This window comes from Camelina sativa, chromosome 5 (assembly GCF_000633955.1).
Source record: "Camelina sativa cultivar DH55 chromosome 5, Cs, whole genome shotgun sequence".
Lineage (NCBI taxonomy): Eukaryota > Viridiplantae > Streptophyta > Magnoliopsida > Brassicales > Brassicaceae > Camelina > Camelina sativa.
Genome location: NC_025689.1, coordinates 5,444,574 through 5,472,379, shown reverse-complemented (window position 1 = coordinate 5,472,379; position 27,806 = coordinate 5,444,574). Strand labels below are relative to the sequence as shown.

General features: G+C 36.4%; 7 protein-coding genes across 8 annotated transcripts; 1 reads left to right on the top strand and 6 right to left on the bottom strand.

The window, feature by feature from the left end:
• On the bottom strand, nucleotides 498-2,910 carry LOC104785648 (protein SRG1-like). Its single transcript, XM_010510903.2, has 3 exons — nucleotides 2,183-2,910; nucleotides 1,279-1,612; nucleotides 498-885 (listed from the first exon to the last, which is right to left on the bottom strand). Exons 1-3 carry the CDS (start codon nucleotides 2,830-2,832, stop codon nucleotides 640-642), a joined length of 1,230 nt encoding a protein of 409 aa, XP_010509205.1. The 5' UTR covers nucleotides 2,833-2,910; the 3' UTR covers nucleotides 498-639.
• LOC104785647 (trihelix transcription factor GT-3b-like) lies at nucleotides 7,521-9,084 on the top strand. The gene is made up of 2 exons (XM_010510902.2): nucleotides 7,521-8,049; nucleotides 8,304-9,084. Exons 1-2 carry the CDS (start codon nucleotides 7,726-7,728, stop codon nucleotides 8,862-8,864), a joined length of 885 nt encoding a protein of 294 aa, XP_010509204.1. The 5' UTR covers nucleotides 7,521-7,725; the 3' UTR covers nucleotides 8,865-9,084.
• LOC104785646 (bifunctional monothiol glutaredoxin-S16, chloroplastic-like) lies at nucleotides 10,296-12,083 on the bottom strand. The gene is made up of 2 exons (XM_010510901.1): nucleotides 11,647-12,083; nucleotides 10,296-10,866 (listed from the first exon to the last, which is right to left on the bottom strand). The coding sequence occupies exons 1-2, from the start codon at nucleotides 12,034-12,036 to the stop codon at nucleotides 10,366-10,368; spliced, it is 891 nt and encodes a 296-aa protein (XP_010509203.1). The 5' UTR covers nucleotides 12,037-12,083; the 3' UTR covers nucleotides 10,296-10,365.
• Nucleotides 12,356-18,076, bottom strand: LOC104785645 (AMP deaminase). 2 transcript variants are annotated; one of them, XM_010510899.2, is made up of 20 exons: nucleotides 17,560-18,076; nucleotides 17,244-17,428; nucleotides 16,993-17,158; nucleotides 16,482-16,660; nucleotides 16,353-16,404; nucleotides 16,123-16,250; nucleotides 15,861-16,040; nucleotides 15,711-15,778; nucleotides 15,381-15,523; nucleotides 15,150-15,211; nucleotides 14,530-14,643; nucleotides 14,276-14,416; nucleotides 13,975-14,127; nucleotides 13,825-13,878; nucleotides 13,629-13,739; nucleotides 13,355-13,528; nucleotides 13,066-13,146; nucleotides 12,872-12,970; nucleotides 12,686-12,794; nucleotides 12,356-12,601 (listed from the first exon to the last, which is right to left on the bottom strand). In XM_010510899.2, the coding sequence occupies exons 1-19, from the start codon at nucleotides 17,921-17,923 to the stop codon at nucleotides 12,726-12,728; spliced, it is 2,523 nt and encodes an 840-aa protein (XP_010509201.1). In that variant the 5' UTR covers nucleotides 17,924-18,076; the 3' UTR covers nucleotides 12,356-12,601; nucleotides 12,686-12,725. The 2 variants fall into 2 exon arrangements, with proteins under 2 accessions (XP_010509201.1, XP_010509200.1); XM_010510898.2 differs by having other exon boundaries at nucleotides 12,701-12,794.
• LOC109132816 (ammonium transporter 2-like) lies at nucleotides 18,322-21,055 on the bottom strand. The gene is made up of 5 exons (XM_019245208.1): nucleotides 20,534-21,055; nucleotides 20,299-20,402; nucleotides 19,189-19,474; nucleotides 18,970-19,073; nucleotides 18,322-18,891 (listed from the first exon to the last, which is right to left on the bottom strand). Exons 1-5 carry the CDS (start codon nucleotides 20,895-20,897, stop codon nucleotides 18,460-18,462), a joined length of 1,290 nt encoding a protein of 429 aa, XP_019100753.1. The 5' UTR covers nucleotides 20,898-21,055; the 3' UTR covers nucleotides 18,322-18,459.
• On the bottom strand, nucleotides 21,296-24,135 carry LOC104785642 (ammonium transporter 2-like). Its single transcript, XM_010510896.2, has 5 exons — nucleotides 23,643-24,135; nucleotides 23,273-23,563; nucleotides 22,163-22,448; nucleotides 21,944-22,047; nucleotides 21,296-21,865 (listed from the first exon to the last, which is right to left on the bottom strand). The coding sequence occupies exons 1-5, from the start codon at nucleotides 23,952-23,954 to the stop codon at nucleotides 21,434-21,436; spliced, it is 1,425 nt and encodes a 474-aa protein (XP_010509198.1). The 5' UTR covers nucleotides 23,955-24,135; the 3' UTR covers nucleotides 21,296-21,433.
• On the bottom strand, nucleotides 24,011-26,709 carry LOC104785644 (ammonium transporter 2-like). The gene is made up of 6 exons (XM_019245207.1): nucleotides 26,217-26,709; nucleotides 25,847-26,137; nucleotides 24,737-25,022; nucleotides 24,518-24,621; nucleotides 24,116-24,439; nucleotides 24,011-24,046 (listed from the first exon to the last, which is right to left on the bottom strand). The coding sequence occupies exons 1-6, from the start codon at nucleotides 26,526-26,528 to the stop codon at nucleotides 24,011-24,013; spliced, it is 1,353 nt and encodes a 450-aa protein (XP_019100752.1). The 5' UTR covers nucleotides 26,529-26,709.

Here is a 27,806-nt window from a genome sequence, read left to right as displayed (position 1 = left end):
TGCAATTACCCTAAAGTTATGATTATAATTTTGAATATTTCATTTAGTTTTATACCTAAATATCAAAAATAATCAAAATATCTAAAATATATTGTCACATAAGTCAAACTTTAACTAAATTTATTTAAATTTAATTAATTTTAATTATATTTTTTCGGGTACTCGGTTGTTCGGGTACTAATTGGGTTCTGAAAATTGTAACCCAAACCGACCCGAACCCGGTACTACCCGAACCGAACCGAACCCAAACATAGTAAAATACCTGAATGGGTTCTATTTTCCACTACCCATTAACCCGAACCCGAACGGGTAATACCCGCACCCAAACGGATAACCCGAATGTCCAGCCCTAAATCGCACCTAGAGAGGGTCTTCCGGTACACTAAAGTCGGTCCTTAGATTTACTGTAGTGACTGTTTACATTGAACGGTTTTATCAAACCAATCCCGGTTAGCAGAATCAGTATAATAGAAAATGTAAACATGAGAATTTGAATATTTTATAACCAGTTATTTTAAATTCTTTTTATTTATTACAATAGTGCATGGTTTATTACATATCATTTAGTAACGGATGTAACAAGTACATCGGACTATATATACTGTAAAAAATTATACTTGGGGTGTATATCAGTAATCATTATCTTGATAACAGCGAATCGACTTGGTTCTTTCCAGAAGGACCCTTTTGCCTAATGAGAAGACGGTACTCGTCGAACCTGATCGGTTTATAAAGAGCGGGTCGGCTTTTGGCTAATAGTTCTTCGACTGGTCCAATCGGTATATCACTTCTTGGGTTGTAGAAGAATGCGAAAGAGACTCGATCCATACCGGGATTAACGATCACCTGATGCTCCACGCTTTTGTAAATTCCATTGCTAAGTATCTACAAGTTGACCCAAACATTATTATTGGTTAGTATTCGTATCTGATTCGGTGATTCCATTTCCAGATATTAGATGAAATATCACATAATACTAAGATAGCAAGATCATATGACTTTTTGCCAAAATACTAAAACAGAACTAATTTCAAAAAAAAATATAATTCTCCGATCCGCACATTTGTAAACCCACCTATACCTTAGCTGAAATTGTGATTTTGCTCCAATCACAGATTTAGAGACTCTAAAATCAAATGTTTTCTATATATGTACCAGTTATGATTTAAATATTTTAGATGTAAAAAGAACAGAAAATCTCTATAACCATGATGAAATAGTAGTTTTAGACAAGGATACAAAAAAAAAAAAAAAACACAACAAAGCAAACACAAATACCTGAATCTGATCTCCCATATTGACGACCAAAGCATTGGGGACTGATTTAACGGTGACCCAGCCATCACCACGACGGACCTGGAGGCCAGAAACCTTCTCGTCTGGGAGGAGAATGGTGATGCCACCAGGGTCAGAATGGGAAGAGAGACCTAACGTGAGATGTGGCTGAGGACATTTTGGGTAGAAGTTTGTCCTGAGAGAAGCACCGACTTTGTCTTCTCCTCCTAAGGCCTCCATGAGACGATTTGGTTCCAAACCTAAACTCTCAGAGAGCGTCTCTACCAGCCTCTCGCACAGTTTTCTCATTTCTTCTCCATACTCTTTGATCAATTCTCTGCGCATTAGTTTTCCCACGAAATGTTAATTAATTACAATGATCTATATTGAATAACTATATGTGAGATCCGTTTATTACAATATTTTTTGTGAAATAATCATCAGTAAATCTTACTTAACATCTTGGTTATAAATAACACAATATTTATATTTAAATACTATTGTTTTTTTTTTGTCCGATCGGTCAATTATGTTATTAATACGCAATACAAAGAAAAGTCATGTTTCACGTGGGTATTAACGACCACATGTAACGTGTTCACACATTTAGACACGTGCCTAAATAAACGTTTCGACCAAACGGCCATGTGTGTACGTTTATGCAAGCTGTACTTCCACATAATTCAGATGCTTGAACACCCTAAAACTAAAAACACACGCAGGCAACGTGTCCCCATGCAAAACATTCACTTAGTAAAAACTCTTTGTTTTAGTAAAGGTTTTCGTTAGAAACTATATACACTTAGGAATAGAAAAATACTAGCAAACCCAAACCGTATATATACAAAGAAAAATCAGGTCATAAACGTTTATATAGTCGCATAAATCAGGTCATAAAATCATGTACCTGATCTTACGGGGGTGAGATGGCCACTTGGAGGGGTTTCTTATGGAAGAAGGCAAGTAATTAAGGTAGAAATAATCACTCCAATCTAATTTAGCATCTTTCACAACCCCAAGGCGGCTTCCATAACCTTCGTACGTGTCCGGTGAGTTTGCGAACTTCCTTTTCTCGTCTATCGGTAGCTCGAAGAACTCTCGCCAAGCTCCTCTCACTTTCTCCATCAGCGCATGGTTCACTCCGTGGTTCACCATTTGGAAGAAACCCCACTCCTCACACGCCTTCCTTACGAGCATCAGCCCCTCTGGCTTCCCCCAAACGTCGCCCATGTCTAGCACGGGGATCTCCATCTCAGCATCGGATTGGGCAGAGTTCAGGACGGGTCTCTGATGAGAAGGTTTCACATACCGGCTTGGTACGGTTGTTACGCCGGTTTGGGACAAGGCTTGCACGGAAACAATCGGCTCAGGCCAGTATGCAGCCATTTTGTGATTTGTTTTGGAATTTAAATAAGGTATACTCAACGGAGAGAGAGATAAGGGAATTGAAAGTTTTTGATGGTGGAAGAAGCAGGGACGAGTGGGGATATAAATAGAGATTTTAAAATAAATAAATAAATAAATATGAAACGTGAAACAATTAATGATACGATCCATATTCTCTTATTCCAGCCTCTTTTTTTCTATTGAATTTAGAGGTCGACTTAGTAAAGTTTGCATGCTGAGCTAAGTTGGATGATAGACATTAATAAGACACGTTTTTAAAAGAGTTGTGGATAAATGTCGACAATCTTGTTTTTTTGTGTCTTCAATGACTTTTAAAGTGAGGAGATGAGGATATAATTTCGGCGCCGTGCGACGGTTTGCATCACAAAAATAATATACGATTTGTCTTTACTAAACTTTATTACAATTTGTGTTAATTTTATGTAAAAGACGATGATTTAGTATAATAACTTTTGCATTATCAAATAAGGTTTTGACAAACAGTTGTAGATTGATAGACTTAAATTATACCTAATCAAAAAAAAAAGCAGATTATCGGTGAAGGTCATTCCAACATTTGGAACACCAATCATAGAATGCCAACATTGAACAAAAACAGCCAACCCCATATATAGTGATTGCTTCATGTTCATTGTAATTTCTATAGTCGAGATCATCATGCATGTGATGCATAATTTAATCTAAATTATTGTTTTGATTGGTAAACCACAAAAGGAAAAACTATTTATATATATACCAGATTTTGTTTTGAAAATAGTGGTTTCATTATAGTGGTTGAACGTCTTTTAACTGTTGTAGAATAGTTGAATGATTGAAAGCGGAACCATACTGGTTGAATTACGTAATGAAATTTCCAAAAATATTCATGAAATACTTAAACTTATATAATTGGTTAGTTATACTCTCAACACGTCCATATAGTATATATGTAACAAATGTTTTTCATTTTGAAAAACAAAAAAATAGAATTACGTTTTAAAAATCTGACAACCAAACACTGATGATATATATGTAGCATATATTATTCCAACTGTATAAATTTACATTTTTTTTCTTCCGTAGAATGGTATTTTGAGGCAATACATAATATCGTTCTTCTTATATGATTGATAACACATCTATAAAAAAAACATTGCAGAACTCAATTCTACGTGCTGCTTACGCAGTCGATCGGATGAGCTTGTATCATAACATGGACTGAAAAATAAAAGTTTGACATAGTGAATCATACATCTCAAGACCTCAGTGAGAGCGCAGCCACTTGTAGAGTATTATAGCCTCTTTTATTGATCAATACAAATTGCATTTTTAAAAGGAAATTTAAACACTTCCTCAACCATATATCTTTAGTTGTCGGACAAAATTTTCGTTCGTTGGAATATTTAATTTATTATTGATAATAATAACGGCCGGGACCATGTAGTAAAGAATACGCAATGTATATATGCTTATACTGTTATGCATCACATGTTTTAATTAAAATCGACTAGAGATATTATGTCTTACCCGGTGAAATGAGCTTATATTTTTAATTAAAGGGTTTCAGATCGGTTGAATCATGCATTCTACAACGTTGTAACTTGTACGCGCTTACTACACAGATCATACAGTAGCAATCAAAATTATAATTATTTTAATAAAAAATTGTATAATATCAAGTGAAAAAGTACCACATATTTTTTTTTGTCAACAGTACCACATATTTTTAAATAGGGTTTATGAATTTTTTTTTTGTAATATAAATAGTTATTCAATAGGAGTAGTAATTTTCCAAGTTGACGCATGACTTCTACAGTTTTGCGCTGAAACGAGTAAAGTATTGTGCAAGTATAAAAATCTAACTTTTATCTTATATTTGTTTCTTCATCTTCAAGATAGATCGGGATGTGTTAAAATCATATACTAGAATACTAGATCGTGATACAAGTTGTCCGCCCAATATGTTGAATAGTCATATATATTCACCCCCTCTTAAAAGAAAAAATCGATCTGAACGTAATGTACAGTGTATGATAATTAACAAAAGAAGTGAACATCAAACTCGTGTTGATTGTCTTGAAGACAACAGCTACGTTGTCAAAAAGTAATACTGAAGAAAAAAACAATTGCTACACGTGGGCGACGGTATGGGATGCATCATTTTACAGCTACCATTCCAAACACACATGTGAAAAAAACTACATGCGTTGACAATTTGCAATTTATATATGTGTATATACGCGAATTACAAAATTATTGGGGAAGTCTGTATTGTCTATTTGAAATAAATTATCGTCCCTACAGCTACACTTCAAAATTGCTAAGCTTTTTGCAACAAAAAAAATATATTGAAAAAGTTGTGTAACACATGAGTCATGCTTTGTAGTATCCTAGCTAGTAGGTGTGAGTACTAAAACCATGATTATTGGTCAAATTAAAATGTAGAATATTACATAGTATACATATGGGATCCAGAGTGGATTCCCTAGATATTATATTATACGTTTACATATATGTTCCAATATGTCATATGATTGCATGGATTGAGTACGGTGAGAAAAATCATCAAAACATATTTTTCAAACCATAGTCTATCTTCTTTTCTTTTTTTAGAACAAACTCCATAGTCTGTCAAGTGGTTCACTAATTCTACAGATAAATGTGAAGGAAGCAGACAAAGATTTTCCCAGCCTGATTTAGGTAGACCTTGGTCATTTCTTTAGATAGTTGCGGTTTTTAGAGGTTACTAGTTTTACACCCAACAAAGCTGTTATTACGTGAGACTCAAATTGCCAAATTGTGTAACATCATCACTCAGATACGTCGTGACGAATTGGCCCAACTTTGTAGAATGGGTTTGGGCTGCCTACCAATAATAAAACTTACTAAGTCGAAATAAGTTTGGCATGTTCATACTTCATAAATTCGAAATTGGCCTACCATATAACATCGACATGACATTATTTAGCAGACAAATCCCACGTGCAATACTGTAATTGGTTCTTTTTTGAATGAAGAATCATCCCAACAATCTTGATAACCATGAAAGGATAATTTTACACGTGCAGGAAATTAGGAAACGAGAGTAGATTCTAGAGAAGTTACATATTATCGTGCTCAAAAATGTTAGAAAAAAAAGATGGAGTTTTGTTGAAAAAGGGAACAAAAAAAATCTAAAGGAAAAGCTGAAATAGAAAACTTGGGAACGAAGCTAAGGATATGACTGGTCGCCGAGGATTAAGAACCACACAGTGTTATTATTGTATTATTTGCAAAAGTGTGTATACAAAAACCGAAACTTCTCCCAGTGGCGTTGGTGATGAAACGTCAACGCAATATTATCGTCACATCCCCATTTAATTCCTCATTATAATATGAATATGAAAAGCAGCCATGGCTTTAAACATAAAATACCCCCACATAAAAGGAACATTCTAATTTTGTTTTCATTTATAAAAATAAATTTTAGATTTGTTTTTAACTTACCATGAAAAAATTATTTTTAATATGAAATGTATTAAAAGTTTGTTTCAAGTTACTCACAAATATAAGATACCAAACTTTTTTTTTAAATAATAGAATTCAAATAAGTGATTTCTATACTTTTCTAAATTTTAGAAGTCCTTAAAAAATCATAAAATATTTTTAAAACAGTTTAAAGTTATTTTTTTTAAATGTTGAAAATGGTAGAATATGCCTTTTTTTTATTCAACGTTCAAATTTTGAAGTATTCTGAAAGTAATATATCCATATAATAATTTTCTTAGACAATATCATATAAATATAAATATAAATATATATATATATATATATATACAAGAAGTTTAATCGAAAATGATTGTTTCTTCGTTTATAATAGAAAAAATGGGTCATCGACTTAGCAATTTCAAGGAGATTTGCAGACGACAAAATTCATCGGTTCTCTCTTTTGGAATAGTTTAATTGAGATTAAGGTCCACTGGCTGATTGTGGACTGAGAGACGTGAGAATCCACACATACATCCAGAACGTTAATTATTAAGTGTTAAAATAAAATTCGATTGCTACCATATGACCAATACCATATACAGCTTGGTGAGTGAAACTGCCATAAAACAATTTCCTGTTGACAAAAACAAAGTTGTAATTTACTATCCTCTCAAGACTCGACAGTCGACATCATCATTTATTGTTGTATGCATTTATAAAATAACATAGAAAATATTTTTAGTACTACAATCAACAAATTCACACGCTAATCTTTGCTAATACAGTACACAACAAGTAAATTCTTAAAATACAACAAGTAACCCGAGTCTATAGCTAAACCACGATAGGTAGACTAAATTTCAATAAACTTATGATTCTTACCGTTTTACCAAAGTAACTCAGTAATAAATCCATTTCATACAAACAAATGTGATCATATGTCGACGTACTGTCAGAAACTCAGAATCTAGCATACTATTGTCAAACTAAAGTGATTACACAACATTATGAGAAAACGATAGAAAGATCCACATCATTCCTGATCACCCTTGTCATTTCGCTTACTAGACATTTAGACTATACTTTAAAGACGCTGCTAATCTATCCTCTATTAGACCATTTATAAATTATAATCAATAATTAAAACATATTCAAGTACTAAATTATCTTAGAGATTGACACATTTACCGAAAGCTTTGTTCTTTTTAATATTTTGTCAAAAGAAAAGAAAAAAACAAAACAGAGACAAAGAAAAAAAGGAAAAAGTTTATATATATAAGAAAAAATCCAAGATAGAGAAAAAAGTAAACGCGTATACAGATGGCGACAGGAGAAAGGAGAGAGTGGAGAAGAAGAAAAGAATTGTGAGAAAATATAGACTTCTTTCTCCCGACGTTTCACATTACAAAACACAAACCAAACCAAACAAAAAAAAACTTAGTATTGTAATAATTTTTATATTTTCTTTTTTTTTTGCGATCTGAAAAAAAGTGAAAGCTCATTACAAAGATTACAATAACGTAATCTTTAGCTTTATAGATCGTTTCTTGATTCTGTATCTCTTTTTTAGTTTTAGTCTCTTCTTGATTCTTTCAAATGGATGGACATCATCAACATCATCATCTTCAGCAGCTTCAATACCTCAACAAGCATCATCATCTTCATCATCCTCATCCCCAATCATCGCAGACGCCGGAAATAGCTTCTCCGGTAGCCGGTGGGGATAGGTTTCCACAGTGGAGCGTTGAAGAGACGAAAGAGTTGATAGGGATAAGAGGAGAGCTAGATCAGACTTTCATGGAGACTAAACGGAACAAGCTTCTTTGGGAAGTTATCTCTAACAAGATGAGAGACAAAAGCTTTCCTCGTAGCCCTGAACAGTGCAAGTGCAAGTGGAAGAACCTCGTCACTCGTTTTAAGGTACCAATATTATTTTTGTGGATGTGTTTAGTATTATTATCTTTAATTACCTAGTGCTATAATCTTTGGTAGCCTTGCATGGAACAAATAAAATATATTTTTTTGTAACCAAGAAATTTTTAATCTTATTGTCCATAATCATTCCAAGACAGAGACAAATCTTGAATTTTGTGTTGTCCATAATATTTTTTAAGTAGTTTAGTTGTATATGCATATATATAATCCCATTGGTGATGTATTCTTGATGTTTCTAGGGATGTGAGACAATGGAGGCAGAGATAGCGAGACAACAATTCCCTTTTTATGATGATATGCAAATTATATTTACCACTAGAATGCAGAGAATGCTATGGGTTGAATCCGAGGGAGGAGTAGGGGGAACAAGCGGGACAGCAGCGAGAAAGAGAGAGTATTCTTCAGATGAGGAAGAAGAGAATGTGAATGAAGAGCTAGTAGATGTTAGCAACGACCCGAAAATCCTAACTAATCCGAAAAAGAACATTGCAAAGAAGCGGAAAGGCAGTAGTAATAGCAATAATGGTGTAAGAGAAGTGTTAGAAGAGTTCATGAGACATCAAATAAGGATGGAGAGTGAGTGGAGAGAAGGATGGGAGGCGAGGGAGAAGGAGAGAGCAGAGAAAGAAGAAGAATGGAGAAGGAAGATGGAGGACCTTGAGAAGGAGAGGGTGACAATGGAGCGCATGTGGCGGGATAGAGAGGAGCAACGACGGTCGAGGGAGGAGATGAGAGCAGAGAAGAGGGATTCACTAATTAATGCATTGCTTGCTAAGCTTACTAGAGATGGTTCTCTCTAATCTTTCTCAACAACTATTCTTAACCTAAGATAAAACTGTTCTTTTTATGCTTGTTTGGGGTGTAGTGTAGGTTTAATTATTTGGTGGGGGAAATAGTTAGTTTAGTCATGGAAACACTCAACACTCTCTATATTGTTTGATGTGAGGACATTTTGAGTTTTTGTGAGACCTCAGTAACATATTAACCCCACATTCTTTCTTTATTTCTTTCTGATTTACATTTTGGTGAGCCAAACATTTTTGCATACCAACTAAATCTTTAATGGTTTTAGACTTTTAGTTAGCTAATTATTTGTAGAACGATATTGTATAGTATTCGTAAAACGGAACAAAGTTGTTTTCTTGAATAATCTTGAACACTTTGAATTTTTTTTTCCTAAGAGTTAATTTATAAACATACAATGTTAGCGAATGTAATATTTGAAGTATCGATCCCAAAAAATCATCTTCATGCAAAAGAGAGATATGATAATACTAAGGAAATTTTATTGTGGACTAATCTTGATGAGAATGTAGAGGTCACGAAAACAAAACGCAAAACTAATACGAGATCCAAGTCCAACGATGAAAAGTGATCCTATGAATTTTGGGACCATTTTTAGGTCGATCGTTTGTCTCTAATTCTTTTATACTATTATTTATCGATAGATCTTTCTTCTTTCTTTTTTCTTTTGATGATGAATCATATCTAACATGGCAGTACAATACGTGTATGCGTGTGACAATCCTTACCCACATAATAAATATATTTTCTTTTCTCTTTTTTTTTTTTTCATTTGTCATTGACATACGTACATATATTGAAGGACATCATTTGAATACACATTCTATTATAAGAATACTTTATTTGTCATTGATCGTCTCTCAATTGGAACGAGTAACCATTTTTTAAGTCTTTGTATATAATCTTTCATAATACTTTCAGTCATTTAGTATAATAGATAAAAAATAAATAATATAATTTGGAATTGATGCCTCAAGGAAATTTCAAAAATATATTTTGCTGAAAATTGCATGGAAAAGAAGAAATGGCAGACATAGTTATCTTTATCCCACGTTTTGATCAAAGTTTTGAAAATTATTCTTTTGTATTCGACATGAACATGGTAACTTCACCCCAGTTATATCTTTATGGCCCATAAAAGAATATCGAAGAAAACTCAAACATTTCAAAGAAGTATACATAAAGGTTAACGCACTTAGCTTGAGGCAATGAATCGATGAATCATGCATCGTCTTGTTAAAAGGGACAATAACACATATACTGTCACCGACATTGACCTTTTTGCTGCAAAGCAAAAGCCACAAATTGTCTCCTTGAGACTCGAGAAAATGGTCCACGTTTTTTTAATTGCTCTATTTCTGATTGGGTTTTGTTCAACAATTTGTAATGAGACAATTATTAGTGTAATGAAAACGAGGTTGAAACAATGGAAGAGAATTCAAGCTTGTTTATTAGGATTGTCAATTATGAATGTTTGAAGTTACACAAATATCGCAACTAATTCAAGACATTGCCAAGTTCACCATTTTCATACATTGTGGTCAATATATCACAACCTCCTACAAGTTCTCCTTTCACAAATATCTGTGGAAACGTTGGCCAATTGCTGTAGTTCTTCAGCTTCTCCCTTAGTCCCGGATTAAACTCGTCGTCAAGAACATCAACTGTTTCGTAATCAACCCCTTGGCTTTCAAGAATACCAACCACTCTCTGTGAGAATCCACACTGAGGAGCACTTCTTGATCCTTTAATGAAAGCTACCACTTTGCTCTCTTTCACTAAACGGTCAATCAGTTCCTCTAAAGGAACCGTAAGCTCGACATGGCGACCTGGAGTGAGACGGATATCTGATTTCTTTCTAGGAGTCTGTTTGACAAATGTGTTGTTCCCTGACTTATTCCCCGGGGGAACTTTTCCGGTTTCTTTAATGTGTTCTTCTATCCATGATTTCCATGCTTGTGTTAGAACCGCTTTGTCCGGTTCTTCTACTATACCAACCTAACAACCAACAATGTAAAAATCAGTTATGAAAGTTATTAACAACAATACCAAAACTTGCTAACATTCATCACTTCATCAAAACGAAGAAACAAGGTCCTCTCAAGGTCATTGTTGCTCATCTAAGTCAATAAGGCAAATAAACACAAAAAAAAACAGTAATGTCAGCTAAAATCCTCAAGAGCTATCAAAACAAACCCAAAGTTCTTCAAGCTGAAAGAACTTGACAGAGAATGGGAATCAAAAAGCCAAAGATTATATATTCTCTCCCTCGGCAGAAAACTGACCGGGATAGACGTCACCAATGAGCACTCTGTATCTCTAAGTAGAATTTCCCAAAACTAACTTTAAAAGAAAATGCTAAAAATGAAGTTGGGAACCAAGTCCTAAGTAAACATAAAAAGGTCACACCTCTTTCTAATCGAAGCATCTCTTTTGTGATTCTCTCATCTCAAGATTAGGATTCGGTACTAGTCAGGTTCTCATTGAGTATTGATGCATCTCCTAAGTCCTAATCAAACTCAGTGACCAAGGTTGCTAAATGTGGCAAGTACCGTTAAAGAAGTCTTATCAGTTATCAACAACAGAGCCAAGAACTTCACTAGTTCAACTTTTGCAAACATAGGAGGAGTGATCCAATATGATACTGTATAAAAATACAATTCTGGAACTAAAGTGATAAACTCTTCCCAAAATCTATCAACAGTAATAAACAAAAGTCAACCACAACACATGCTACTCTATATGAAATCAACGGATAGGGAGATGGGGAGCTATTACCTTGACGGAGCCACAAAGCTCCGGCACAGATTTGAGATGTGCAGAGACACTCGAGGCGATGTTCCGAGATATACCGACGAATTGAAGCTCGTCGCTTTTATCGTATACAGCATATACACCGGAAGCGGAAGGAATCGAATCGGACTCCGAAATCGGAAGCAGCTCCGTCTCCGTCAGAGACTTTACGGCGGAGGCGATTAAGAAGGGACGACGACGAGACCGGACTGTGTCAGTGCTACGGAGTGTGAAGGAGAGAGGAGGAAAAGAGAAGGATGATGGTGTGAAGCGTGAATAGAGAGCAATCCCAGGGGTATTTCGGGAAACTTGTGGACGAAAAACACGCGGAGAGGCTGAGGCGTGCAAAGAAGAGGCAAAACTGATTGCAGCCATTTTCGTCGGAGCTGACTGAGAGAGAGTTATCGGTGGAAACGATGAGCTCAATTTTATCTGGCGTAGGATTGTATTAATATGGGCCTTAACTGGGCTGATATTAAGGCCTTTTGATATCTATACTATATTAGGAAAGCTGGACCCGTTTAGTTTCTTCCTTAAGACTTTCCTTTTTTGTTTGGTATCTCTGGTTTAGTCTAAGTTCACCTTCATCACCAAAGCCAAACCTTCCCAGTGTCACCCAAAAATAGTTGTCCTAAACAGAACCGAAACAAGAAAAACTGGACTTCAAACTTAGAGACATTTGCTTAATTGATCATTATAATCCAAAAAACTGAAATCCATTATATTAAAAGTTTTAAACCGGTTCTAAACTTGTCTCTTTTGTATGAGTAAACGGGAGATATAGATTTTGTAGAAGCTTTTATAAAACAATAGGATTTGACAAAGCCAAATCGCTTTCTCAGGGCACAACATTGCCGCTCATTATTACCCTATCTACTAGGTTTCCTGCTTCGTATACTCATCAAGATGCTCTCTCTCTCTTTCTTTCTTCTCCTGAAATCTGAAATTTTTCAATTTTTGACATCATAAGAAACTGTTGCTACACAAGTGGTAAAGATCAATTGAGTTGTGTAGTTGTGTATACATGTTGGATTCTTACACGTTGCCGTTTCTGATTGCGGATTTTATGGAACAACTTCATCTGAGATAATAGCCTTGCCCAGATATACCTGTTGCATCTCCTCTTTCCAGATCTGCATCAACTTCACACATTTAATTCGTTTTTCCTTAATGTGTAAAGAACATAACAAATGTATTTTTGGTCCCTTACCGTGTCACGGAACTCCACCCTTATGTGTGGCACATTTGTTTTGTGAATGTCGTTTCCATCAGGTCCTCTTTTGTAATAGTCCTTACCAATCCAGTGCGACTAAAACATTTGACAGAGTTAGTTCTATGAGCACAGATCAGAACAGAGATATCTTGTACGTTAATACTATACGCGATGTTTGATATAACAAGTACCTTCAGGGCATGTGAGAAACCTGACTGGTACACTGAGTTACGAGCTATCTCACACAGGTCACACGCACTCAGCTTCCAAACCTGCAAGTACAGTTATTATCTCCAGTTAGTACATCAATGTAATTGGATCCTAGCAGAAAAAGAATGGATACTGAGAAGTTTTATGGTGTTCTTAGGTATTTGCAATCACGAAAAAAATCATATAAATCATCCAAACGTAAAATAAGGCGTATCCTATAATGGTATATGATGTGTGACATGACTGCATAATGGAAACATCAGGACTTACTGAAGCAGCTATGCTATACTCTTCCACGAGAGGTTCTTTAGTTAAGTGAATCTGAAGGGGATCATCGGTAGACAGGGAAACATTGAGACCTCTTAAGAAAAACACAGGAAACGGGTTTCGGTGGTAATCCAGAAACAAAGAGTTGTTGCTCAGTGGAGACATGGCAAGACCAATCTGCAAACAAAATGGGACAAATGTCCAGTCAGATTTTCTTATTCTTAGAACAGAAGAAACACTAATACATATGTAATACAACCAGGCAGTCTCCACAAACCTGAGCGAGGTAGTAGAGATACTGAAGCACAGGAGACTTTCGCAGATTGATTCCATGTGCAATGCTATGGCATGTGAGAAATGTTGCAGCCAAGTGGTCAATATCACCAGCCTGAAATTTGTAGAGATGTTAAAATTCCATTACACTGTAACTGAAGAAATATATTTATATAGCATCAAGAAAGAAATAAAAATACCTCTCCAGAATGTGGTCGTAGCGTGATCGTAGTCATGCCCTTTGACTCCCGAAGCTGAAGAAAGATAGTTACTCCATATTATTACACAGTTTTGACAACACCAAGGTATAGTTACTCCATATTACACAGAAGGGTTAGGAAGAATGATACCTTATTTAACACATAGAGGTTAGCATAACAATAGTAGACATAATACGAAAATGCAGGATTGAATGCGTTAGTCCATTGAGCTGGAGTAGGCATGTGTTTAGTGGGACGTCGTTCAGGTTTACTTTCATCATCGACCAAATCAAACCCAACAACCTGAAATACCAGACGAGAAACGAGCAGAAAACCAAAGAAACAATCAACACAAACAAGAGACAGCAACCTGTTAAACCAACTCTTTAATAGTTCAAAGAATGCTGATGAAAGGTTCTTTGATAGTTCAAAAACAGATATAGATGCTAACCTGCTTCAAGAAAACATGGAGCTGGGGATGCGAATCGGGATCTACCGTGGCTTCAAAAAGAGGAATGAATATATTGTCAAGGATATTCTGGAAAGATGTCACAATACCCATGTCCTTGTAAATGTTGTACAGCCGTGGGAGCTAGTGCAGACAAGGAAAGTTAGCCCAGTAAGCAGTCAGGTCACAAGGATTAAAAAAACACATACACTCATGGATTGAACATGGAGCACAAAAGCATCAACAGGATGACCAACCTGAATTAACCAGACAACATTCTCACTGTATAGATCATTGTTCACAATCCAACTAGCCAGTTGATCCCACTCGCTCATTTTTCTGCCATATATAGATATTCTGTATTCAGCCATCTGCAGAATTTAAAGTAGACATCAGAAACAAACAAAAAAGGACAAAACAGAACATGAATGAATCTGCTTTGGCAAGAAGAATTCTTAACACATAAATTGAGCAGAATTCCATGACGTTTCGGAACTCAAGTCAATGCAAAATAGATTGGCACAAATAAAGTTAACCTTAAGCATAAGAAAGATAGTGCATATTTAATATGGTCACTGAGACTGAAATCCAAGGTTTTTTCACTACTACAAGTCTTTTCCGAAAGTAATTAAAGTTTAATGTAGCTGTGCTCTCTATCTATATAACATGTGCAACAGGGAAAAAGCAAGCTTTGCCTATGCAGAGAGTGGGAGGAGATCCATTAACAAAATCATAAGTCTCTCTGTATTTCCAGCAAAAGGTTATATCAAAAGCTTAGATTTTATAGATCTGTTCTTCTGGTATAAAGTTCGTTCTTTATGCATAAGACATGCAGTTGACCCCAAAAAAAGTTACCGCATATGGGTGTGGTGTTTACCTGATATTTACTAGCTTCAAGGTCAGAGAAGACTTGCTTTGTTATCTCACCAAGGAAACGACCTAAAACCAAAAGAAAAGAAATGTCAAAAGATTATTTTCGAAACACAGCCGTCAACATATTTACTGTATAGTTAAGAACCAAGTAACGCATCTGGTAAATATTGAATTGCATAACTGATGCATAAAAAGAACTAACAATGGTGGTAAAAATGATTAGATATTCAATTACCTTGGATGAGATTATCCTGTTTAAGGAAAATCTCCCTTAGTCTACTTTGACCACAGGGATTATACTTAAGGTTGAACTTATCAAAACGATGAAAGGTACTCTTGTCTGCATGAACATCCAAAAGGTCGACATTCAGGTCATACCTGTGCAAAGTTCAAACAAGGGGAAGATAATTTATTTCTTCAGCATCATGGTAAATCGGAAAAATATGTAGTATACATAATCTGCGCAACAACTAGGTGCCTCCTAGAGAGTAACCTAACAATCCTTCAGCCATCTAATTAAGACTGACTTAAGTTGGTAATTCTTAAAAGTTGGAAATGTAATTACCCAGTCAGATCCAGGCTCTCAAAAACTTCTTTCAAGGTTAAATATGTCCCATCTCTGAAGATTACAACCTGTATAGAGGAGCGAGTGATTATTATATCTGCAAATCAGCAAAGTGTACACTTTCCTCAAACATATGGTTCTAATTGTTACCTCATCGGGTTCTTTCCGGAGCTTTGACTTGATAAACCTTAAAAGGTGTTTCTGGTTCATGCAAGCTGAATGATGAACATGCGTGTCGACTTTCCTAACATTATAAAAATCACGATGTGGTGCACTTTTTTGAGCAAGAAATTCTTTATCCGCATTAAGCATCAAATGGAGATTGAATTTCTGAAACAAACAAAAAAGTCATAATGTTAACCAGATGAAACTTGCTTATTGACATTCATTCTTCTCTAGCTAAAACTCTTGCCTGTTCTAGGAGTACTAGTCGACGGTGGCACAAAGTCCGGATGTTTCCTGCAGCTATGACTTTGAGTACGTGATGCAAGTCAGTGAAAAATGCTGTGGCATCAGCTACCGGGAACAGCTCTGCTTTCGCTGGGAATAATGAAACGGAACAAGGGTCAATTATTCGAAAAATAACCAAATCAGCTTTTCTGGATACGAAATAGAAGCATTACAATATCAAACTACTCTTACCATCTTTATTTTCAAACACATGGACTACCCCATCTTGCATCTCAAAATAATGCTGTAAAAACAAATTTAGCAAAGTTATAGTTCATCAATGCATCTCGTTCCATGACAAAGTAAGGACCACAGACTTACATCAGATTTGCCCTGAGGATAGTGTGCAAATGGCTCTGGATTAGGCTTTGGGGTACTAGGATCAGATATGACTTCCTTTTCCCAAGGCGCAACTGTTTCTTGGAAGACATACCTCTTCCGCAGTTCAAGACATTCTTGAAGACATTTATAGGCTTCAACTTCATCTGACGTTGGCACCTCTACAAAGATCATGAGTAAAAATATGAATAAGAAATGTCTTCTAACTCCAGTTGTTTCAAGCTATAATTCTTAAACTATACTTTAAGAATTTCAATGGCTCAGCTCCCAAATAGAGTAAAGCCTTAACTGACCCTTTGCTTGTCTCACTCAAGACTAGTTATATAATTATCTGTAACTCCACTTAACTACTTGCCACTAGCAAAAACTTTTAAACTAGTGGGGTTCCAAAACTAACATGTCATGATTTGTAGCAACAGGAGAAGAGCGCTAAGAATACATGAACCAGATTAGGCAAGAATGACAGAAATAAATATTTAGTAACCATTCTTACCAAGAGGAACATTAAGACGGACAAAGGTTTCTTGCTCTGGCTCCTTACGCAGAATGTCAGCAGCAATAGGATCGGGCTGAACTCCATGAAGGTCACCAGACACACTGTGGGATCGAATCATACTTGAAGCAGCCATAGATATTGGCTCTCCATTAGCATCTGCAGGCTGCAAAAACATGTCTTACTTGTAAAAAGCCCACCCATCAAACAACAAATCAGGGAATCAAAAAGTTGTTAATTAAGAAACTCACCATATCCCCATTAGCTTGCAAGTAAGAAGCATCCAAACCCTCACTATTAGTCAAATTATCATCATCATCTGATTCTTCCACACTCTCGAAAGCACTAGCACTAGCAACAGGTGACTTCGGAGATATTGGTCTAACAAAGCTCCCAGTCTTCCTGATACTACTAGCTCCATGTACAGAAGCTCTCCCTGGAAAATAAAATCACAGAGCTATCTATCAGCATCATCAGATGATAACAGTGGAATTGAATAGCACTAAACCCCTTAAAAGGATAAACTTTTACATCACTGTTTCAAACCAAGTTTTGGTTTTTTCATACCTTCAGATGGGGTATGAAGCCTCGGGAGACCAGGAGGGATCTCGTCAACATAAACATGGCCGTTGCTCCGCCCAGCATCACCAGCACCAGCACTACCACCGCCGCCGCCGCCGCCACCATCGGTAAAGGGAGTAGCATCTGGAAGAGAAGCCGGACTGCGACCGTATTGGTCATTCCCTTTCCTTCGGACCTGACTCCGCCGCCTCTGATTTTGAGGATCGTCTCCATCAGGGTTCTCTTTACGCTCCTTACCACGCTCAAGGACTAGATTCAGTGCCTTGAAATGCATGAAAAACCCAGAAACAGCAACAAAGGAAGCTCCAAAGAGAGCCGCGAGGGCAAGTTGGTAAATATTAGGTTCCATGAGTGACGAAATCAGAAAAAATCTGTGCGTGTGCAGGTCAGAAGAAGAGACAGTGAAGGAAGGACCACGATTTTGGTTTAGTGGCGATGGTGGAAGGTTGAGGTATAGCTGATATTTATACAGGCCCAACGAGTGATACCACGCCACACTTGCAATTGCAAAAAGGCTGGGTCGTTTTTGTAAAGTTGTAACCTTTATGGCTCAAAACTAAAAAAAAGTGGTGACACAGTTTTTGATAAATAAATAATTTCTTCATTAGTGTTTCAATTATTTCAAACACCAATTTTTGTTTTTTTCTGTCCAATTCTTTTATTTTATTTTTATGTTTCCTTTTGCAATATACATAGGTTTGGGGACTTTGGCACTTAGGGTAAGTTAAATTCATAATTTTAACAAAAAATCACAAATGGTTGTTATTTGTTAATAACACCTCCCAAAAAAAATTGACAAATGAAGTTTCACCACCTATACAAAAACATCACTCATGCACATCTCTAAGTCATAAGGAAAATAATAACAAAAAAGGAGAAGAAAAATCATAGAACAATGGTGACACCTCTAGCGCCATGAACATAAGAAGGATGAGCAGCCTCTTGGTCTCTCTCAAACTGTTGGACATGTCTTGTAGCATCAAACTTCTCTCCATCTCCCCAAAGAGCATAAGCTTCTTCCCCATGAGCAGCGTCGTCTCCAATACCAAGCTCTTCCTCAGCCATTCTCAATGGTATGAACATTCTGATAGCGAGTAGTATGATTGTCGTCGACACTAAGTTCCAGACAGCGATGAAGGCAGCTCCTGCTAATTGTTTCAAAAGCTGTTTTCCGCCATTGCCGCGGTAGAAAGCTCCTCTGGTTGGCTCAGGAAGTATCAATTCGCAGAGATCAGGATGTGCAAACAAGCCTGTCATTATTCCACCTAGTAAACCGGCCACAGCGTGTGTGTAGAACACCGCTAATGTATCATCAACCTGTTAATTTAAATCCAATCAAAATATTACATTTTAGAACTTCAAAGTCATAGTACTACATAATCAGCTTTAGTTTACCTTTTGTAGGAGAGCGGATTTCTTGTGAAGGATCATCATAGAGGCCCATGGAGCTGTTCCTGAGACTATTCCAACTATTATTGCTGCCCATGTTTGGATCAACCCTGTAATATATAAAATTAAACATGCAATATTCATTAGTTTCCAACATAACTCAACTTTGATCCTCCATTAATAAACTAGAGTAAAAACAAAAAGTTGAGATTACAAGATTGAGACCTGCTCCAGGAGTGACGCCGGCTAGGCCAGTAACCATGCCTTGAATGGCTCCGATGACGGAAGGTTTGCCAAAGAAGATGACATCAAGTGTGGTCCATACAAGGAGGCTTGTCGCGGCAGAAAGATTGGTGTTGAGCACCGCGATTGAGGAGGTTAAGTTTGCAGCGTAAGGAGCACCACCGTTAAAACCTGACCATCCCATCCATAGAAGGCCAGCTCCAGCGAGCATTAGAAGAACATTGTTCGGCGGGAATCTCTCTCTGTCAGCCTTAGGCCTAGGTCCTACCTACAGTAACATCATGTCCACAAATCGCATTTAGTTTTTAAGTTATAATCAAAGTCTCGGTATCAGACATATGGTACGACTCTTTTAATTTTTCAACTAGCTTAGTAACCAACCAACCATTTAATTTCAATTCTTTTGCATAATTATTATGTGGAATATTATGTCGTCGTCATGTGGAATTGACTTGACTTTTACCATTTTGCTTATGTGCGACAAAATGCAGAATACAAGAAAACAAATTAGGTAGTTCATATGATCGTATCTCCACGATATAAATTACAAAAATAGATATTTTCAGTTGAAAGAGATGATTGGATTACTACGCTTCACTAATTAAATTTTCTGAGTTGATTATACTAATATACAATAATTATACATCATCAAGATCGTGTTGTCAAATTCTAAACTGATTCTATATAAATATTATCTACGACTTCGGAAATAATTTTACCTTTTTGTTAGTGGACCGAATCAATCATCGAACTTATCTTATAAACTAATGACCTTAAATAACGTAATCATACCGAAAGAGAAAGCAAAACAAAACTTGGCAATTAAAGATCAGTCTACATCAAAAATATTACTTAGAATTTTTATTTTGTTCCGAGTCTATGACTATGTGTCATCTACCGACTACCGTACATTAATTAAATTCCCAATATTTTCAACAAAACATCTTATTATTTTATTAATAGTAATAAAAGAACCAAATATCAAATAATTAGCCTGAGAAGTTAATTCCAGCTTTTTAAGTCTCACTAACTAAATAAACTAACCTTAAATCTTTGAATTTTGATTTGGTAGCAAAAGAAAAAAGAACGTACCCAATAAGCAGCGACGAAGCCGGCAACACCGGAGGAGAGATGAATAACATAACCACCGGNCCCAGTCTTCCTGATACTACTAGCTCCATGTACAGAAGCTCTCCCTGGAAAATAAAATCACAGAGCTATCTATCAGCATCATCAGATGATAACAGTGGAATTGAATAGCACTAAACCCCTTAAAAGGATAAACTTTTACATCACTGTTTCAAACCAAGTTTTGGTTTTTTCATACCTTCAGATGGGGTATGAAGCCTCGGGAGACCAGGAGGGATCTCGTCAACATAAACATGGCCGTTGCTCCGCCCAGCATCACCAGCACCAGCACTACCACCGCCGCCGCCGCCGCCACCATCGGTAAAGGGAGTAGCATCTGGAAGAGAAGCCGGACTGCGACCGTATTGGTCATTCCCTTTCCTTCGGACCTGACTCCGCCGCCTCTGATTTTGAGGATCGTCTCCATCAGGGTTCTCTTTACGCTCCTTACCACGCTCAAGGACTAGATTCAGTGCCTTGAAATGCATGAAAAACCCAGAAACAGCAACAAAGGAAGCTCCAAAGAGAGCCGCGAGGGCAAGTTGGTAAATATTAGGTTCCATGAGTGACGAAATCAGAAAAAATCTGTGCGTGTGCAGGTCAGAAGAAGAGACAGTGAAGGAAGGACCACGATTTTGGTTTAGTGGCGATGGTGGAAGGTTGAGGTATAGCTGATATTTATACAGGCCCAACGAGTGATACCACGCCACACTTGCAATTGCAAAAAGGCTGGGTCGTTTTTGTAAAGTTGTAACCTTTATGGCTCAAAACTAAAAAAAAGTGGTGACACAGTTTTTGATAAATAAATAATTTCTTCATTAGTGTTTCAATTATTTCAAACACCAATTTTTGTTTTTTTCTGTCCAATTCTTTTATTTTATTTTTATGTTTCCTTTTGCAATATACATAGGTTTGGGGACTTTGGCACTTAGGGTAAGTTAAATTCATAATTTTAACAAAAAATCACAAATGGTTGTTATTTGTTAATAACACCTCCCAAAAAAAATTGACAAATGAAGTTTCACCACCTATACAAAAACATCACTCATGCACATCTCTAAGTCATAAGGAAAATAATAACAAAAAAGGAGAAGAAAAATCATAGAACAATGGTGACACCTCTAGCGCCATGAACATAAGAAGGATGAGCAGCCTCTTGGTCTCTCTCAAACTGTTGGACATGTCTTGTAGCATCAAACTTCTCTCCATCTCCCCAAAGAGCATAAGCTTCTTCCCCATGAGCAGCGTCGTCTCCAATACCAAGCTCTTCCTCAGCCATTCTCAATGGTATGAACATTCTGATAGCGAGTAGTATGATTGTCGTCGACACTAAGTTCCAGACAGCGATGAAGGCAGCTCCTGCTAATTGTTTCAAAAGCTGTTTTCCGCCATTGCCGCGGTAGAAAGCTCCTCTGGTTGGCTCAGGAAGTATCAATTCGCAGAGATCAGGATGTGCAAACAAGCCTGTCATTATTCCACCTAGTAAACCGGCCACAGCGTGTGTGTAGAACACCGCTAATGTATCATCAACCTGTTAATTTAAATCCAATCAAAATATTACATTTTAGAACTTCAAAGTCATAGTACTACATAATCAGCTTTAGTTTACCTTTTGTAGGAGAGCGGATTTCTTGTGAAGGATCATCATAGAGGCCCATGGAGCTGTTCCTGAGACTATTCCAACTATTATTGCTGCCCATGTTTGGATCAACCCTGTAATATATAAAATTAAACATGCAATATTCATTAGTTTCCAACATAACTCAACTTTGATCCTCCATTAATAAACTAGAGTAAAAACAAAAAGTTGAGATTACAAGATTGAGACCTGCTCCAGGAGTGACGCCGGCTAGGCCAGTAACCATGCCTTGAATGGCTCCGATGACGGAAGGTTTGCCAAAGAAGATGACATCAAGTGTGGTCCATACAAGGAGGCTTGTCGCGGCAGAAAGATTGGTGTTGAGCACCGCGATTGAGGAGGTTAAGTTTGCAGCGTAAGGAGCACCACCGTTAAAACCTGACCATCCCATCCATAGAAGGCCAGCTCCAGCGAGCATTAGAAGAACATTGTTCGGCGGGAATCTCTCTCTGTCAGCCTTAGGCCTAGGTCCTACCTACAGTAACATCATGTCCACAAATCGCATTTAGTTTTTAAGTTATAATCAAAGTCTCGGTATCAGACATATGGTACGACTCTTTTAATTTTTCAACTAGCTTAGTAACCAACCAACCATTTAATTTCAATTCTTTTGCATAATTATTATGTGGAATATTATGTCGTCGTCATGTGGAATTGACTTGACTTTTACCATTTTGCTTATGTGCGACAAAATGCAGAATACAAGAAAACAAATTAGGTAGTTCATATGATCGTATCTCCACGATATAAATTACAAAAATAGATATTTTCAGTTGAAAGAGATGATTGGATTACTACGCTTCACTAATTAAATTTTCTGAGTTGATTATACTAATATACAATAATTATACATCATCAAGATCGTGTTGTCAAATTCTAAACTGATTCTATATAAATATTATCTACGACTTCGGAAATAATTTTACCTTTTTGTTAGTGGACCGAATCAATCATCGAACTTATCTTATAAACTAATGACCTTAAATAACGTAATCATACCGAAAGAGAAAGCAAAACAAAACTTGGCAATTAAAGATCAGTCTACATCAAAAATATTACTTAGAATTTTTATTTTGTTCCGAGTCTATGACTATGTGTCATCTACCGACTACCGTACATTAATTAAATTCCCAATATTTTCAACAAAACATCTTATTATTTTATTAATAGTAATAAAAGAACCAAATATCAAATAATTAGCCTGAGAAGTTAATTCCAGCTTTTTAAGTCTCACTAACTAAATAAACTAACCTTAAATCTTTGAATTTTGATTTGGTAGCAAAAGAAAAAAGAACGTACCCAATAAGCAGCGACGAAGCCGGCAACACCGGAGGAGAGATGAATAACATAACCACCGGAGTAATCAATAACACCCCATTGATACAAAAACCCACCTCCCCAAAGACTATAAGCTCCAACTGTGTAACTAAAGATCAACCACAACGGCACAAACGCCATCCAAGCTTTAATATTCATCCTCCCCAACACCGATCCCGCCACTAATATCGTCGTTATCGCCGCGAACGTAAACTGAAAATAAACCAACGTCGCCATCGGAAACAACGGCGCCATGGTTTTACTTTTTGGGATCTGTTAAAACAAAAATCAAAATTACTCATTCAGGCATTTTATCGAACACGTTATGTGCACGAACAAAAAATTCAATAACCTTTGCTCTACTTTTTAGGTATCCTTGGTCAAAAGCTGGACCGCCTTTACCCCAAAAAGGCAAAAGCTCATCTCCGAAAGCCATTTTGTAACAGAGGAGAACCCAACAGAGGAGAACGGCAGCGAAGGCGTAAAGAGCCATGAAAGCTGAATTCACAGCCCATTTCTTTTTGACGATGGAAGCGTAGAGGATAACAAGACCTGGCATGCTTTGTAGACCAACTAGAGTCGCTGCTGTAAGCTGCCATGCGTTGTCTCCTTTGTTAAGCCATTCAGGTACTTCCGGTAATCTTGGTTCGTAAGCTCCGGCCATGTTTATTCTTTTCTGATCGCTTTTTTTGTTTTTTTTTGAGTTTGTGATTTTTATAGTCAATGGGTACGAAAATGTTGTGAAGGTGTGAAAACCTTTAATGATAAATAATAATGAGTGTAAAATAGACAAGACACAAGTTGGGGTTTGGTGTTTTGTTGTACATTTTGAAGAAAAGTCTTCGATAGATGGATATGTTTTTCATTCTTCAATTCCGAGTCCTGATNCTCAGCCATTCTCAATGGTATGAACATTCTGATAGCGAGTAGTATGATTGTCGTCGACACTAAGTTCCAGACAGCGATGAAGGCAGCTCCTGCTAATTGTTTCAAAAGCTGTTTTCCGCCATTGCCGCGGTAGAAAGCTCCTCTGGTTGGCTCAGGAAGTATCAATTCGCAGAGATCAGGATGTGCAAACAAGCCTGTCATTATTCCACCTAGTAAACCGGCCACAGCGTGTGTGTAGAACACCGCTAATGTATCATCAACCTGTTAATTTAAATCCAATCAAAATATTACATTTTAGAACTTCAAAGTCATAGTACTACATAATCAGCTTTAGTTTACCTTTTGTAGGAGAGCGGATTTCTTGTGAAGGATCATCATAGAGGCCCATGGAGCTGTTCCTGAGACTATTCCAACTATTATTGCTGCCCATGTTTGGATCAACCCTGTAATATATAAAATTAAACATGCAATATTCATTAGTTTCCAACATAACTCAACTTTGATCCTCCATTAATAAACTAGAGTAAAAACAAAAAGTTGAGATTACAAGATTGAGACCTGCTCCAGGAGTGACGCCGGCTAGGCCAGTAACCATGCCTTGAATGGCTCCGATGACGGAAGGTTTGCCAAAGAAGATGACATCAAGTGTGGTCCATACAAGGAGGCTTGTCGCGGCAGAAAGATTGGTGTTGAGCACCGCGATTGAGGAGGTTAAGTTTGCAGCGTAAGGAGCACCACCGTTAAAACCTGACCATCCCATCCATAGAAGGCCAGCTCCAGCGAGCATTAGAAGAACATTGTTCGGCGGGAATCTCTCTCTGTCAGCCTTAGGCCTAGGTCCTACCTACAGTAACATCATGTCCACAAATCGCATTTAGTTTTTAAGTTATAATCAAAGTCTCGGTATCAGACATATGGTACGACTCTTTTAATTTTTCAACTAGCTTAGTAACCAACCAACCATTTAATTTCAATTCTTTTGCATAATTATTATGTGGAATATTATGTCGTCGTCATGTGGAATTGACTTGACTTTTACCATTTTGCTTATGTGCGACAAAATGCAGAATACAAGAAAACAAATTAGGTAGTTCATATGATCGTATCTCCACGATATAAATTACAAAAATAGATATTTTCAGTTGAAAGAGATGATTGGATTACTACGCTTCACTAATTAAATTTTCTGAGTTGATTATACTAATATACAATAATTATACATCATCAAGATCGTGTTGTCAAATTCTAAACTGATTCTATATAAATATTATCTACGACTTCGGAAATAATTTTACCTTTTTGTTAGTGGACCGAATCAATCATCGAACTTATCTTATAAACTAATGACCTTAAATAACGTAATCATACCGAAAGAGAAAGCAAAACAAAACTTGGCAATTAAAGATCAGTCTACATCAAAAATATTACTTAGAATTTTTATTTTGTTCCGAGTCTATGACTATGTGTCATCTACCGACTACCGTACATTAATTAAATTCCCAATATTTTCAACAAAACATCTTATTATTTTATTAATAGTAATAAAAGAACCAAATATCAAATAATTAGCCTGAGAAGTTAATTCCAGCTTTTTAAGTCTCACTAACTAAATAAACTAACCTTAAATCTTTGAATTTTGATTTGGTAGCAAAAGAAAAAAGAACGTACCCAATAAGCAGCGACGAAGCCGGCAACACCGGAGGAGAGATGAATAACATAACCACCGGAGTAATCAATAACACCCCATTGATACAAAAACCCACCTCCCCAAAGACTATAAGCTCCAACTGTGTAACTAAAGATCAACCACAACGGCACAAACGCCATCCAAGCTTTAATATTCATCCTCCCCAACACCGATCCCGCCACTAATATCGTCGTTATCGCCGCGAACGTAAACTGAAAATAAACCAACGTCGCCATCGGAAACAACGGCGCCATGGTTTTACTTTTTGGGATCTGTTAAAACAAAAATCAAAATTACTCATTCAGGCATTTTATCGAACACGTTATGTGCACGAACAAAAAATTCAATAACCTTTGCTCTACTTTTTAGGTATCCTTGGTCAAAAGCTGGACCGCCTTTACCCCAAAAAGGCAAAAGCTCATCTCCGAAAGCCATTTTGTAACAGAGGAGAACCCAACAGAGGAGAACGGCAGCGAAGGCGTAAAGAGCCATGAAAGCTGAATTCACAGCCCATTTCTTTTTGACGATGGAAGCGTAGAGGATAACAAGACCTGGCATGCTTTGTAGACCAACTAGAGTCGCTGCTGTAAGCTGCCATGCGTTGTCTCCTTTGTTAAGCCATTCAGGTACTTCCGGTAATCTTGGTTCGTAAGCTCCGGCCATGTTTATTCTTTTCTGATCGCTTTTTTTGTTTTTTTTTGAGTTTGTGATTTTTATAGTCAATGGGTACGAAAATGTTGTGAAGGTGTGAAAACCTTTAATGATAAATAATAATGAGTGTAAAATAGACAAGACACAAGTTGGGGTTTGGTGTTTTGTTGTACATTTTGAAGAAAAGTCTTCGATAGATGGATATGTTTTTCATTCTTCAATTCCGAGTCCTGATATTTCAATGAAGCTTCTTTTATTTCTTTTTTTTTTTTGTAAAAATAACTTAGGATAAAGAAAACAATATAAAAGACAAATTTGGTGTACGAAAAAATTAGATTTGGACCTTTGATATTTCATTATCTTATAAGTCGTTGCCAATTTTAAGATTTTGCCTGAGTTGATAAAAATCATCATTCATATTTTTTTTCAAAAGTAATAGTAATAATAATTCTTATTATTTCTAGGATATATGAAAGTTACGGTTTTTTTTTTTTTTTTTTTTTATAAATCTCGTCGTAACTGTGCATGGGACAAAAGAGATTGATACATGTTTTGCAAGGACTAGTTTGGCAACAAGATGAGGAAGAGTATTATAGAAGAGTTATTAATATTCAAGTTACTAGTGTCTAGTAGTATTACATTACTAATTAATATACTTTGTCAAGTTTTGAATAAAGATTACATGAATATAAATTGTTGTGTACGTAGTGTTTTAAGTGGGTACAACATTAGACGTAATGTTTTTGTACCCCCTTTACCACTAGGATAATACTTTCACCATTTTCTCTTTAGCTATTGCCAAATTCATTTCAGATATTAGTTTAGATTCTTATCTGGAGAAGTGAATTTTCCCTATCAAAACAAAAATGGACTGGTCGACGTCTAGGTAGACGTAGAAGTAGAGGACTATACTATACGATTCCAAAATTTGGAAATTTGTATTTGTCAAATTGATCGTGCGGCCATGTTTTATACTGAAGGAGTTGACCCGGGCCGTGACACATCGAATGTTTAAGAAGCAAAGATTCTTTCGTTTGTTTCAATATTGACACTGTTTCTAATCAAACATTCGGAGATTCTTTATTTCTTTTGTTCATAATTTGATACTGGTTCGAACGTTGTATTTGTCACGTCGAAGTAANGACTCTTTTAATTTTTCAACTAGCTTAGTAACCAACCAACCATTTAATTTCAATTCTTTTGCATAATTATTATGTGGAATATTATGTCGTCGTCATGTGGAATTGACTTGACTTTTACCATTTTGCTTATGTGCGACAAAATGCAGAA

Excerpts from the sequence above, each read along its gene's own strand:
- LOC104785648 (XM_010510903.2), bottom strand. The coding sequence starts at position 2,832 with ATGGATCGTATCATTAATTGTTTCACGTTTCATATTTATTTATTTATT. Across the intron at positions 1,613-2,182 it reads TCTCACCCCCGTAAGATCAG|AGAATTGATCAAAGAGTATG; the intron begins GTACATGATTTT and ends ACTAATGCGCAG. Across the intron at positions 886-1,278 it reads ATATGGGAGATCAGATTCAG|ATACTTAGCAATGGAATTTA; the intron begins GTATTTGTGTTT and ends GTCAACTTGTAG.
- LOC104785647 (XM_010510902.2), top strand. The coding sequence starts at position 7,726 with ATGGATGGACATCATCAACATCATCATCTTCAGCAGCTTCAATACCTC. Across the intron at positions 8,050-8,303 it reads ACCTCGTCACTCGTTTTAAG|GGATGTGAGACAATGGAGGC; the intron begins GTACCAATATTA and ends TGATGTTTCTAG.
- LOC104785646 (XM_010510901.1), bottom strand. The coding sequence starts at position 12,036 with ATGGCTGCAATCAGTTTTGCCTCTTCTTTGCACGCCTCAGCCTCTCCG. Across the intron at positions 10,867-11,646 it reads AGCTTTGTGGCTCCGTCAAG|GTTGGTATAGTAGAAGAACC; the intron begins GTAATAGCTCCC and ends GTTGGTTGTTAG.
- LOC104785645 (XM_010510899.2), bottom strand. The coding sequence starts at position 17,923 with ATGGAACCTAATATTTACCAACTTGCCCTCGCGGCTCTCTTTGGAGCT. Across the intron at positions 16,405-16,481 it reads ATCCTCAGGGCAAATCTGAT|CATTATTTTGAGATGCAAGA; the intron begins GTAAGTCTGTGG and ends TTGTTTTTACAG. Across the intron at positions 12,971-13,065 it reads GTTTCTCACATGCCCTGAAG|TCGCACTGGATTGGTAAGGA; the intron begins GTACTTGTTATA and ends CAAATGTTTTAG.
- LOC104785642 (XM_010510896.2), bottom strand. The coding sequence starts at position 23,954 with ATGGCCGGAGCTTACGAACCAAGATTACCGGAAGTACCTGAATGGCTT. Across the intron at positions 23,564-23,642 it reads ACCTAAAAAGTAGAGCAAAG|ATCCCAAAAAGTAAAACCAT; the intron begins GTTATTGAATTT and ends TTGTTTTAACAG. Across the intron at positions 22,449-23,272 it reads GCTTCGTCGCTGCTTATTGG|GTAGGACCTAGGCCTAAGGC; the intron begins GTACGTTCTTTT and ends ATGTTACTGTAG.